Source organism: Theropithecus gelada, chromosome 17 (assembly GCF_003255815.1).
Source record: "Theropithecus gelada isolate Dixy chromosome 17, Tgel_1.0, whole genome shotgun sequence".
Lineage (NCBI taxonomy): Eukaryota > Metazoa > Chordata > Mammalia > Primates > Cercopithecidae > Theropithecus > Theropithecus gelada.
This window is the reverse complement of record NC_037685.1, coordinates 47189993-47204396: the sequence shown is the minus strand read 5'-3', so window position 1 is coordinate 47204396 and position 14404 is coordinate 47189993. Positions and strand designations below refer to the sequence as shown.

Genomic DNA, 14404 nt, shown 5'->3' with positions numbered 1-14404 from the left:
TACCATTTGACCCAGCAGTCCCATTACTGGATATGGGGTATAACTAAAGGAGTATAAATCATTATATTATAAAGACACATGCATGCATATGTTCCTTGCAGCACTATTCACAATAGCAAAGACATGGAATCAACCTAAATGCCCATCAATGATAGACTAGATAAAAAAAAAAAAAATGTGGTACATATATACCATGGAATACTACACAGCCATAAAAAAGAATGAAACCATGTCCTTTGCAGAGCTATGAATGGAGCTAGAGGCCATTATCCTTAGCAAACTAACACAGAAACAGAAAACCAAACACCACATGTTCTCCCTTATAAGTGGGAGTTAAATGGTGAGAACACATGGACACGTAGAGGGGAACAAGACATACTGTGACCTATTGAAGGGTAGAGGATGGGAGGAGGGAGATGATCAAGGAAAATAACAAATGGATTCTAGGCTTAACACCTGGATGATGAAATAATCTGTACAACAAACCCCTGAAACACATGTTCATTTATGTAACAAACATGCACATCCTGCACGTGTACCCCTAAACTTAAAATAAAAGTTAAAAACAGAAATTAATACCAAGAAGGTAATTCAAAACCATGAAACTACATAGAAATTTACACAATCTGCTCCTGAATGACTTTTGGGGAAACAATGAAATTAAGGTAGGAATCAAGAAATTCTTCAAAACTAGTCAAATCAAAGATACAATACACCAGAATCTCTGGGACACAGCTAAAGCAGTGTTAAGAGGGAAATTTGTAATGCTAAATGCCCACATCCAAAAGAGCTAAGAGCCAAATCAAGAAAGTCATTCCGCTCACAATAGCCAGAGATAAATAAAACACCTAAGAATACAGCTAACCAGGTAGGCGAAAGAGCTCTATAATGAGAATTACAAAACACTGCTGAAAGAAATCAGAGATTACACAAACAAATTGAAAAACTATGCTCATGGATAGGAATAATCAATATTGTTAAAATGGCCATACTAACCAAAGCAATTTACAGATTCAGTGCTATTCCTATCAAACTACAATGACATTTTTCACAGAATCAGCAGGAGCTATTACAGAATTCATATGGAACCACACACATAGACACACACACACAAAAAAACCCCAAATAGCCAAAACAATCCTAGGCAAAAAGAACAATTCTGGACACATCACATTATCTGACTTCAACATACACTACAAGCCTACAGTAACCAAAATAACACTGATACTGGTACAAAAACAGACGCATAGACCAAAGCAACAAATAAGAGAACCCAGAAATAAAGCCACACACCTTTAGTCATCTGATCTTCGACAAAGCTGATGATAACAAGCAATGGGAAAAAGAATTCCTATTCAATAAATGGTGCTGCGAATATGAAGAAGACTAAAACTGGGCTCCTTTCTTTCACCATACACAAAAAGCAAATCAAGATGAATTAAAGACTTAAATACAAAGCCTAAAACTATAAAAATCCTAGAAGAAAAACTAAGAAATATCATCCTGGACATGTCCCTGGCATAGATTTCCTGACAAATACTCCAAAAGCCATTGCGATGAAAACAAAAATTGACAAGTAGGACCTAGTTAAACCATAGATCTTCTGCACAGCAAAAGACATCATCAACAGAGGAAACAGACAACCTAGAGAATGGGAGAAAATATTTGCAAATTATGCATCTGACAAAGGTCTAATATCCAGAATCTACAAGGAACTTAAGTCCACAATCAAGAAAACAAGCAACCCGATTTAAAAGTGGGCAAAGACATAAACAGACACTTCTCAAAAGAAGACATACATGTACTCAACAAGCAAATGAAAAAATGTTCTTCATCACTAATTGTTAGAGAAAAGCAAATCAAAATACAATGAGATACCATCTCATACCAGTCAGAATGGCTATTAATTCAGCTACTGTGTAAAGCAGTTTGGAGATTTCTCAAAGAACTTAAAACAGAACTGCCATTCCACCCAGCAATTCCATCACTAGATATACATGCAAAGGAATATAAATCATTCTACCATAAAGACACATGCATACATATGTTCATTACAGCACTATTCACGATAGCAAAGACATGAAATCAACCTAGATAACCATCCACAGTAGATTAAAGACAATATGGTGGTCAGGCACAGTGGCTCATGCCTGTAATCCCAGCACTTTGGGAGGCCGAGACAGGTGGATCACGAGGTCAGGAGTTCGAGACCAGCCTGGCCAACATGGTGAAACCCCATCTCTACTAAAAATACAAAAAATTAGCTGGGCATGGTGGCGGGCACCTGTAATCCCACCTACTCAGTAGGCTAAGGCAGGAGAATTGCTTGAACCCAGGAGGCAGAGGTTGTAGTGAGCCAAGATCGCGCCACTATACTCCAGCCCTGGCAACAGTGTGAGACTCCATCTCAAAAAAACAAAAAAATAAGAAATAAAAAAGGAAATATGGTACATATACACCATGGAATACTACACAGCCATAAAAAATGAAATCATGTCTTTTGTAGCAACATAGATGGAGCTGGAGGCCATTATCCTAAGCAAACTAATGCAAGAACAAAAAAACTATAAACTACATGTTCTCGCTTATTAGTGAGAGCTAAACACTGAGTACACATGCACACAAAGAAGGGAACAATAGATATTAGGGCTTACTTGAGCGTGGGTGGAGGGAGGAGGGTAAAGATTGAAAAAATACCGATTGGATACTATGCTTATTACCTGGGTGATGAAATAATCCATACCCCAAACCTGTGCGACATGAAATTTCCCCATGCAATAAACCTGCACATGTAGCCACTGAACCTAAAAGTTGGAAAGAAAAAAACAGACAACCATTATCTGCAATATATTCAACAGAAGCATCATCAATTTTTTAAAAGTTAATGATGTAAAAAAAAAACTTCTGAAAAATATATTATTCTGTCATTCATTAAATTATTTAGATATTGCAGAATTTGTCACTGATTTGATGAAAATTTATAAAACTCTTTTTAAAAAGACTATTTAATAGAAAACCCGGGACCCTGATCTCAAACATGCAACCTGTTTTTCATCGATGTCATCAATAAACCACTCTGCTCATTGTCTTCTTAGAAACTAAAATGTACTGCCTATCTATGAAGAATATTTACAACATATTGCCTTAATCTGTAGTCATAATATGTGGACAAAATTAGCATAAACTATCAATATGTAAAGTCCTTATGCCTGCATTATTTTTCTAATTCTTTAATTTGTAAAAATAACAAGAGCAGTCTACTTTGGAAACACAAGTGGTGGCATTTGCTGAGGCATTTAGTAATGGGCAGGAGACTCTAGGATGGCTTACAAACATGGCTTAACAAATGGGTGGTACAACTGTTTGAAGGCAAGAGCCTTCTTTTGTTTACCATTGCACCAGCTGTGGTTATTGAAATAGAATGTGTTGGCAATGGAGCAGGTAAAACCACGTGTAATTCATATTGAGAAACGTAGGATCCCTTTCACCACACTTTTGCAGAGATGAGCTATCAAGTACGTCCCTGGAGTTATCACTCAAGCAATCACTGCAATTCCAATTAGTCAGTGTCATAAATGAAAATGACTACAGCCTCTCAAACTCATGTGTGGTTGGAACTTACCTCTCTGTCTTGCATCCACTCAGATAATGTAGGTTAAAAGGAACTTACTTTGAACTAGATTTCCTTTCCTGCAACGTGGTGAGATGGGGCTTTGAGAGTACAAACCACATCTTGGTTCATGAGACGAAGATTTTAAACACGAAGATAGGTTGTCACCTCTGGCGGTATTCACTCTGAAACTGGGTGATGACATTCCAGAGGGGTAGAGGAGATTCCTCATTAGGCAGTTTGCTGTTTTAGAAACATCTTATTCACTTTCACTGTGATTTTGGACTCTTATCTAGAAGCCCTGTCAATTCTGAGGCTTATTTTTGAGAAAAAATTGAAACAATTTATCTTAATTTCCAAGACAGTCAGATTGCCATGTATTATGCAATAGTCTTATCTGAAATGCAAATACAATCGTGGCTGTGTTTTTATTCTCACCAACTCTCTACACCATCCTTCCTTATGCGGTGCTTTCCATTCAGCGTCTCCTGTTCCATGGGCAAGCGGGAGCCTCCACCGTATACTCCCTCCCTCAGAAAAGCCCCTGTGAGGGTTCACCAGCTTCTTATCATTGTAAATGGAGACTGTGGGGTGGTGGTGGGAGCAGCCCGAGGGGTAAAGACCAAACAGCACTGTCTTCCCTACTCATCCCCAGCTCACACCTCCAGGGTGGTCCCATATGGACATGCCCAGGCCTCAGAAATGATCTTCCTCCTGTACATTTTCTTCCTCATCCATCTCCCTCTTATTCTGTTTTCTTGATGCTGCCACCCAGTTCCTGAATCCTGGCTGCCTTTCAGTCCTGCAAGGTTAAATTTAGGGCAGCCTTCTGCTCTCATGCTGAAGTCTTTGCCCCAGTTGTCTAAATCTTGGAAATATGTAGCCTCTGGGGTGGGATATAGTCAGAGCTGTTGTGTTTCTCATTCGCGCTGCTGGATGTGGTTCTGGGACCTGATGGATGGACCCGAGCGGTGTTCTAAAGGCCAAGGTGCCGCTCTGCTTTCTCTCTCTTTCGCTTTCTCTCTCGTTTTTTTCCTGTCTACCCAAGATATCTTAAAACAAAACAACAATATAAGATAACAAAACCAGATATTCCTCAGTTTCCGGCCAATTTAGCTTTCAGATTGGTTTTCATTGCTAAAATGAAACCAGACAGTACACTTCTCTTTCCTTCTTTTGAATTCAAATTCAAATTCCTCTTGTTATGTCTGTGTATGTGGGTATAGGCATGTGTGTCTTTTAAGCAAAAGCATTTAGCACGTATAATATGCAAGGTACTATTGTAAGAGTTTTTACATGTGCATATTTTTCCACAAATTCAGTGTTACTAATGTTATAAAATTAGCAGACAAATTGATGTTTGAATGCTAGACCTTCGGCAAAAGCTCTTAACTTATCCTCTACTCCTTCCCTCTAATATCTTCTAATAGAACTGCTACCTAATTTTCAGGACCCAGCACTAAATGAAAGTGTAGGTGTCCGTATTCGTTTGTTTTCACACTTCTGATGAAGACATACCCGAGACTGGGCAATTTACAAAAGAAAGCAGTTTAATACACTCAGAGTACCACGTGGCTGGGGAGGCCTCACAATCATGACGGAAGGTGAAAGGCATGTCTCACATGCGGCAGACAAGAAAAGAGAGCTTGTGTGGGGAAACTCCCCTTTTTAAAACCATCAGATCTCATGAGACTCATTCACTATCAGGAGAACAGCCCAGGAGAGACCTCCACCGTAATTCAGTCACCTCCCCCTGGGTTCCTCCCACAGACTGTGGGAATCGTGGAAGTTACATTTCAAGATGAAATTTGAGTGGGGACACAGCCAAGCCATATCAGCACCCTTGCTCAAAAATGATTAAGATTTCCAAGATGGCAACAGTGGAGTATTAAAGTAAGCACAGAGCCTCTCTGAGTGTGGGTCCTTGGACATAGGGGGCATGCCAAGAAGCCAGCTGTGTCTTCAAACATTCCTTTCTAATTGTATATTTTGTTTGTATGTGTGTGGCTACAGTGGAAGTCAGGGAATTATTACACCTAAGACAGGATGAGCTTTACTGTAATTTGGCTCATTCAGGCAGCAGGGCATGGGCAGATAAAGCTGTCCCTGAGGAGGAGGGGTATAGTCTGGCCAGGAGAACACAGTGACCAAGGGCACTGAGAACAAAGCTCAGATCAGCTGTATCTGATATGGAAGATAATGTCAAGGTTGTCAAAGAAGAGCGTGGCAATGGGCTATCTAAGGGGAAATTGATACATGGGCTCTATGCCCTGACTGTGTTTGTTTTATGGGAGTCATAGGAGGTTGAATGAGTACGGCACAATAAAATTAATTCTGGAAAGCATCAGTCAAGATGGGCTCAATTACACTGCAGAAACAAACATGCCTATAATGTCAGTGACTTTGGGCAATAGAAATTTATTTGTTGTTCACATTGCTTTTCCATCGTGAATCTCACAGAGCAAGTGGCTGGATGAGGGAGTTCTCTGATCAATATAGTTTCTGAGGGATCTAGGCTGATGGAACAACACACACTGTTTTGAAATTTTTTGATCATGGATCAGAGAGAAAAAAGTATTCTATAGGGCTCAGTTCACAATGGATTAGTCAGAAATAGTCACATGGCCACATTCAGTGACAAGACTGTATCATTCTACCATGTTCCCAGGAGTGGTAAGAACTGGAATGAATTAAATATTCACACAGGGACACAAGTACAAGAATGTGTATAGGAGTATTTATTGTAAAGGGAAAAAGAAACAATACCAATATCCATGGCCAAACATCTATTTGCCCAATGTTTCCATCAGATGGCTAACAGCCATCTCCAAATTAAACCTACTAGAACAATCTATGTTTTGTTCTTCTCCAATTCTTACCATCCTCATCTCAGTCAATAATGCCTTTTCAGTTGATGAATCCAAAAACTTGAAAGTGAATCTCACACCTCATGTTAGAAGATAGCTTGTTTTACCTTCAAAATGCATACAGAACCTGACCATCTCTCACAATTTATCTCTGTGGCCCTAGGGTAAGGGAGGTCTCTAATGAAGTTGCACCCTCATCCTCAAGTGTATTAGTCTATTCTCAAGCTGCCAATAAAGACATACCTGAGACTGGGTAATTTATAAAGGAAAGAGGTTTAATGGATTCAGCGTTCTGCATGGCTGAGAAGGCCTCAGCAAACTTATAATCATGGTGGAAGGGGAAGCAAATACATCCTTCTTCACTTGGCACCAGCAAGGAGAAGTGTCAAGCAAAAGGAGGGAAAGCCCCTTTAAAAACCAACAGATCTTGTGAGAACTCACTCACTATCACAAGAACAGCATGAGGGTAACCAGCCCCATGATTCAATTACCTTTCACCAAGTCATTCCCACAACACAAGGGGATTGTGGGAACTACAGTTCAGGATGAGATTTGGGGGGGACACAGCCAAATCATATCGTCGAGTATTTGTATATAGGCCACTTTCCCATCTGGGTGTTTCCTGGCCTCATGCAAATTGCAGTCTGCTCCCCGACCATGCCCTCCCCACCCTCTTTCGTGCAATTTAACAGCACTAACAGTCTGAGCGCAACTTCTCTCATGATTTTTTTTTTGACTTGGCTTCAGGACTCCTTGTTTTTACTCTTTCTTAATGGTAATTTCTTTTTAGTCTCCCTTGCTTATTCTTCCTCATCTCATGGACTCCTGAACGTTGACATTCAGAATCCATTCTTTCACTGTCTTCTCTGCTCTTTGGGCTTATACCCCTGGTGATCTCATGCAGGGTTTCTATTCCCACCTACATAGACGGTGTCTCCATTTTGATGTTCACTTTTCAACGAAAATTTAATATGTTCAAAATTGAACTCCCTTCCTGCCCACTCTGAAGCTGCTTCTTCTAGTCTTCCTCATCCTGTTAGAGGATGTTTATTATTCATGTTACTCTGGCTAAGGCTTGGGAGTTATCCTTCATGCCTCTCTTTTTATCTTCCTGCCCCCATGTTTAGAGAATAAACAAATATTGTGGGCTACACTTTTAAAGATATTATACAGAATATGACCATTTTCAATATTCTCATTGTCAACACCTGTGTTTGATTATTAGACCTGTCATAACAAAGTGTCACAAACTGGATGGTTGAAAACAAGTACTTCTCACTGTTCTGGAAGCTAGAAGTCTGAGGTCAAGGTGTTGGGAGGTCTTTGCTTACTCGGAAAGATCTAGGTGAGAATCTTTCCTTGCCTCTTTTAGCATTTGGTGGTTGCTGGTAATCCTTGGTGTTTCTTAGCTGGTAAAAGCACCCATCTCATCTCTGCCTTGATACTCACGTGGCCTTCTCCCTGTGTGCATGTCTCTGTTTCTTCTCTTCCTCTTATGAAGACACCAGCCATTAGATTTAGGGGCCTACCCTACTCCAGCATGACTTCACTTAAGTTACATCTTAACTACATCTGCAAAGACCTTATTTCCAAATAAGGTCACCTTTACAGGTACCAGGAGTTGGGACTTTAGCAAATATTTTGGGGAAATATAGAAGTAGTAATAATGATCCAGTGATAACTATCTTTTCCTGGTTGCAAAGTTTATTAGATTTAAATAGTTTTCTTTATTCCTGCTTTGTTGAAAGTGTTTACCATAAGTAAATATTGAATTGTACTTTTCCCCTCCTGGATCTACTGAAGTGATCATGTGATATTATCCTTGAATATTTTATTCAACACAGAACACACAATTCAGCCACCCTAGTCAAAGCTACCATGATTCCTTGCCTGGATTATGGCTACAAACCCCTGTTAATCTCCTGCTTTCACCTGTTCTCCTATGTAGACTAAACAGTACAGAATTCACAGTGATTCTTTTACAAGTAAGTCAGATCACATCACTTCTCTGCTCAGAACTTTCTAGGGTTTCTTTTCTCACTCAGACTAAAAGCAATTCCCTCCCAATGCTCAGCAAGGTCTTGTAGGCTCAGTGCCCTCCCCTCCCTACCTCTCTAGCTTCATTTTCTACTTTCTCCATGGATCACTGTGGTCCAGGCACCCTGGGACCACTGTCGAGGACCACTGTCCTCGACAAACACACTGAAGGGGTTTTGCTCTCTCTTTCCTCTCTCTCAAATACTCTTCCCCATAACTCTTACTGTATTAGTCTGTCTTCACACTGCTGATGAAGACATACCCAAGACTGGGCAATTTACAAAAGACAGGGGTTTAATTAGACTTATAGTTCCACATGGCTGGGGAAGCCTCACAATCATGGCAGAAGGCAAGGAGGAGCAAGTTATGTCTTACATGGATGGCAGCAGGCAAAGAGAGAGAGAGCTTGTGCAGAGGAACTCCTCTTTTTAAAACAATCAGATCTCATGAGACTTATTCACTATCACAAGAACAGCATGGGAAAGACTACCCCCTTGATTCAGTTATCTCTCATTCAATTACCTACCACAACACATGGGAATTCAGGATGAGATTTGGGTGGGACACAGCCAAACCAAATCATTTACATTACCTTCTGCGTGCCCTTCTTCAGCGAGGCCTTCTCTGACTGACAGGCTGTATGGCGTAGTGCTGAGGTTGACGGACTTACAACTAAAGGACCTGGGTTCAGATCTTGCCTTGCCATTTACAGCAAATGGTTAGGCAATTTACATAACCTCTCAGTTTATGAAATAAGTTTATGAAATAAACTTGAGTTTATGAAATAACTCTCATCTATGAAATAAGGAAATTAATAGTGGCTTGATCTTTTGGAGTTTCTGGAAAATTGAAATAAATTAACACCTGGAAGAGTCTCTCACACGATATAAATACTTAATAAATATTTGTGATTGTTATTAAAGTAGCACCACATCTTCCTCCAGTAATGCCTTATGTCTGCTACTTTATTGGACTCCATAGTATTTGTCCTCATCTAGCAAACCATATGTTCTGCTTGTTTATTTTTTGCCCCCTTCCCACTAAATAATTACCAGGAATATTGCCTTATAAATATTAGACATTTAATAAATATTATTTGAAAAAATGTTAAAATGTCTAGACTCTTTGGTATAATGTAGAAGTGGTAATAATAATCCAGGGATAATTATCTTGTTCTGGTTTCTTGCCAAGTTTACAAGATTTTTAAAGTTTTCTTTATTCTCACTTTGCTAAAAGTGTTTACCATAAATATTGAATTGTACTTTCTTTCTTGGATTTACTGAGGTGATCATATGATATTCTCCTTTAATATTTTATTATAATCACTTACATCTGTTGTTAATATAGATATAAATTTGCAAATATGGATCAAATCCAACTTGGTTATTATGCATGCTCTTTTTAAATATACTGCTGAGTTCAGTTTGCTAGTGTTTTACGACGTTTGCATCTATATTCATGAGTAAGATTGGCTTGTAATTTTTACTTGTAATTCTGCTCTCAGAATGTTTTGGTATCAAGATTATAGAGGAAAATATAAGTTGAACTTGAGAGTATTCTCGCTTTCTTGTTCTCTAAAATAATTTACATAATATAGAAATAGTCTGCCCCTTGAATATTTGAGAAAATTTTCCCATCTGGGCCTGACCATTTTTTTGTGTGTTTAAATTGTAAACTACTTCAACATCTCTAATGGATTCATTTTTGTCTCTTTTATACTGATCAGTTTTTGTCAATTTATATTTAGGAATTTATCTCTAATCTAACTTGTTAAAGTTTATTGACAAAACATTCTTAGCATTTTTTTTTTTTCATTTTTCTCTTTGGCATCTATACTTTTGTCCCCATATTCAGTTCTAATATTGTTTATGTTGGCTTGCTGTACTTTTGTTTGAAAATATTGATAATGAAATATTTCACAAGAAACCTTGAGGTTTATATGTGATAAAATAAAAATACTTTACTTTTATGATAAAAGTATCTTATTATATTTGTTTATCTCTATATTTATATGTATTTATCTCTGTATAAATTTTTTGGCCTTATTGACCTTTTTAATTGCCTGTCTTTTCCTGTTTCTGAATTTCTGCTCTTATCTTTCATTGCTTTCTTCTATTCCTTTGGCTTAGGGTTTTTCTTGTTTATTTTGTTTTTATCTTGCTTTTGTTTTGTCTTGTTTTTGTATTTTTCTTGCTGTTGGTGCTTAGCTCATAACTTTCAGTCATTTTTCTCATATAATATAAGCATTTAAGTTTATAAACCCTATGTATGCACTGATTTTCCTACACCCCAGGGTTTCTTGTGAAGTATTTTGTCATCTAGTTGTAAACATTTTCTGATTTCTGTATGCTTTGTTTAAGCCATAAATTATTTAGAAGTGATTTCTTTCCACTTTAATTTCCAAGTGCATATTTTCCTTACTTTTTAATCACTGATTTCTTTTACTAATGATGCCATAGAGGAACTGTAATTGTTATAAAGCCAACTATTTAAAATGTGCTGAATCTTGCTTTATAACTTAGCATGTGGTCAGTCTTCACAGGGTCTGTGCATTAGTTGCTGTATTAATGTTAGTGTCTTGACTTTTACCCTTGTGCTGTAAGATGTTAACACTGGGAATATAAGTGAAGAATATAAGGGTTTCATTGCACTTTTCTTTCTCATATTTTTAAAAGTCTGAAATTATTTCAAAACGAAAAGTCAAAAAGTTTTAAAAACGTGCAAAGTGATTAGTTCAATGCTAAAGAATTTCCTCCCTTCTCTTATATCTATAATCCTGTTGTCTTCCTTTCATCACCATCATCAAACCTCAAATGGTGAGGATTATGAATTCTACATTGCACCTTTGATATGGGTTAGCTATGTCCCCACCCGAATCTCATCTTGAATTGTAGCTCCCATAATTCTCATGTGTTGTGGGAGGGACCTGGTGGGAAATAATTGAATCATGATGGCAGTTTCCCCAATACTGTCCTTGTGGTAGTGAATAAGTCTAATGAGATCTGATGGTTTTATAAGGGGTTTCCTCCTCCACTTGGCTCTGATTCACTCTTTGCCTGCCACCATGTAAGATGTGCCTTTTGCCTTCCACCATGATTGTGAGGCCTCCCCAGCTATGTGGATCTGTGAGTCCATTAAAATGTTTTTCTTTATATATTACCCAATCTTGAGTATGTCTTTATCAGCAGTGTGAAACAGACTAATACAACCTTCTAATTACAGCAGAGCGGGGGTTGGGCCCAATATGTGATAAGAGGTTGCTGCCAACAAGATTGCCCTCAGTGATACCTTTTGTGATCCCTACAAGATGCTTGTCCTGGTTGAATTTTACTACCTCATAGTCAGTTCCTCAGAAGAAGAATGCTTGACCTGGTATTAGCTTTTCTCAGTTATACATCTACTTAATATTATAAGTATATATATTAATACTCAATATTATACCAATAATATATACTTAATATTGTACTAAAAATCCCACAAAATATACTGTACTGTTGGATAAATTCAACTCTAAAGGTAATAATATAACTGATGTCTCCTTCTAAATAGTTTAAAATTAAGTAGTTAGACAGATGCAGATGTGAACAGATCCTTTTTCAGATATGGAAAATATTCACATTTCCAAACTATCGAAGCCTAACACAAATTAATTTATCATGTTTCACCTGATTTTAAAAATAACATTTAATTATATAGTGAGAATGCAAAAGGTGGGTGTTGCTAGACAAACTCAGTCAGACAATGAGGCAAAAGGCAATGAAGGTTTTTATTTGTTAATCCATATTAGCAGCAACACCAGAAAAATCATTAACCACCCCTCCTAGCATTGAAACTCTGACTCCACTTATCGCTTCTTCTTTTTAAATTACAATGTAAAATAAAATGAACTGCAAAATATATTTTATTTGAACTTACTGAAGTCGAAATCATAGGAACCAGATACCTAAACAAAGTTTAAACTTAAAGTTTAGATTTTAAACATAAAATGTAAATGGTTTTCTTTGTTTTGAAAAGTATATCCTTGAAAAGTATTTTGATATAAATGGGAACATTTTCATAGACTGGCATCTACTTTTCCACCTACTGTTTAATGAAGTAAACTGTTGAATGATGTAAACTGTTAAATGAAGTAAACAGTTAAAACTAATGACATAAAAGACAAGCAAAGCAAAGGAAACATGTTATAAAAGATAAGTATTACAGCATTCTTAAGTATGGTACTTTATAAAATGAAAACCGGGATGATGTCTTCTGAGATATCAACATATTTATAAGGAGTACATGGTACGTGACATACTTCAAGATGCCAAGAATTTTAATTAAAACTCAACCTCTATAAAGTGAATATAAAACTAATAAGAGGAATATTTTTAAAGGTTGGGATATGTAAACTACAATAGCAGCAGTTTGAAACAGAAGAGGAAGAAATAAAGGGAAATTACATTACATTAGTATAAATGTATTCAGTAACTTCTGTTGGAGATTATGTTATTATATATGAACAATTATAGTTATTTTTCAATCAATGCTTTACATGCATAAATTGAAATTACCTGACATTAAATGTTTCTGAAATTCATTATAGCAAATACACATGAGCATAAACAAATGAGGATATTCTCTCTCTCCTGTGAAAAAATGTGTGGGTAATATATTACATCATAGATAGAAATTGCATACTTGAAATAACCATAAAATACTTAAATAGTACATGGATACTATTTTCAGCCAAGTTGTTTCATATTTAAATTTAAACTTTTAGTTATTTCATGTAACTACTGCAAGATTTCTAAAATTTTTATTTTTTACTTTTTGTAATGTTGACCAAAAAGGAGGGAGTGCATTTAACATAAAAATAGAAAATGAATCGTGACATTTCTCATAAATGTCTTAATGTCCTAGAGATGTGGGCACTTCTTCCATAGTAAATTATGGACGCCACATTTTACAAAATCCTTACTACCCTTTGAATTGTGTCCTTCCTCCAAGATAAGAAGCGATGACTCAATTGTTCAGCATGGAATTATAGTGAAAAGCCTTTCTAGTTCTATCTTTCCCTAAATGGGCTCTGGTTTCTTGTAATTCACATGACACTCTTTGGCTGTGGCTGTCTGTTAAATTTCCTGTTTTGGACTAGTTTCAGCAAACCAAAACAAATAGCTCACAGAAAAGGCAACGGTAACTACTTTTTTTTTTTTTTGGTATATCCAGTTAGATTCTTTCTTCTTAGAGGTACAGAGAAAGGGAAGAAAATAGTTACAGACATGGTATAAGTAGGTCACAGCAGTTTCAATGCACCAAAAAATGTGACATCTCCATCCAGTGATATTTGTGCATTTTCTCGTGGTATTGCAAGCTGAAGTTCATCTCCTTCTTCCAGTTTTGCAATGCCTAGGAAAAAATGATTTACAAGAACTATAAGTGGTTATACAACAGAAAAGAAAAAAACCTAAATAAAACTATTTTGTTCTGTAAAAAAAAAGTTAACATAGGCATCCACACTTCAGAATATACCAGTGGGCTTCTAAACCACTGCAATTATCTTAGCCTAAAAAAATTTAGAAGAAATAAGCGAAAGGAGTTACAACAGATACGTATGAATTTATTACCTACTCTTTAAAAAATGAAGTTCCCCAAAAGAAGCCCAATATATAACTTTTTAAACAATTAGGTAAATCATGGCACATCCCTTGATAGAATATTAAATGATTAGTGATGATTTTTATTTAATTTTGTTGACAAGTTTTTATAATAATGTTAAATAAAAATGTGAAAAATTACGCACACACATATATATACTAGATATTCCTAATTATATTTTTAAACATACATATGAAAAGCATAAATATTAAAAAGTGAAGAAAACACCATTTCTTAACATACCACATTT

General features: G+C 36.7%; 1 protein-coding gene across 2 annotated transcripts in view; it reads right to left on the bottom strand.

The window, feature by feature from the left end:
* Positions 1-12262: 12262 nt before the first annotated feature.
* The window catches only part of TNFSF13B (TNF superfamily member 13b), a 37905-nt gene continuing 35763 nt past the window's right edge, over positions 12263-14404 (bottom strand). For both annotated transcript variants that reach the window (XM_025364424.1, XM_025364425.1), the window contains one exon: positions 12263-13905. In XM_025364424.1, the coding sequence (XP_025220209.1) occupies positions 13793-13905 (113 nt within the window). In that variant the 3' untranslated portion in view covers positions 12263-13792. The remainder of the gene's footprint in view (positions 13906-14404) is intronic.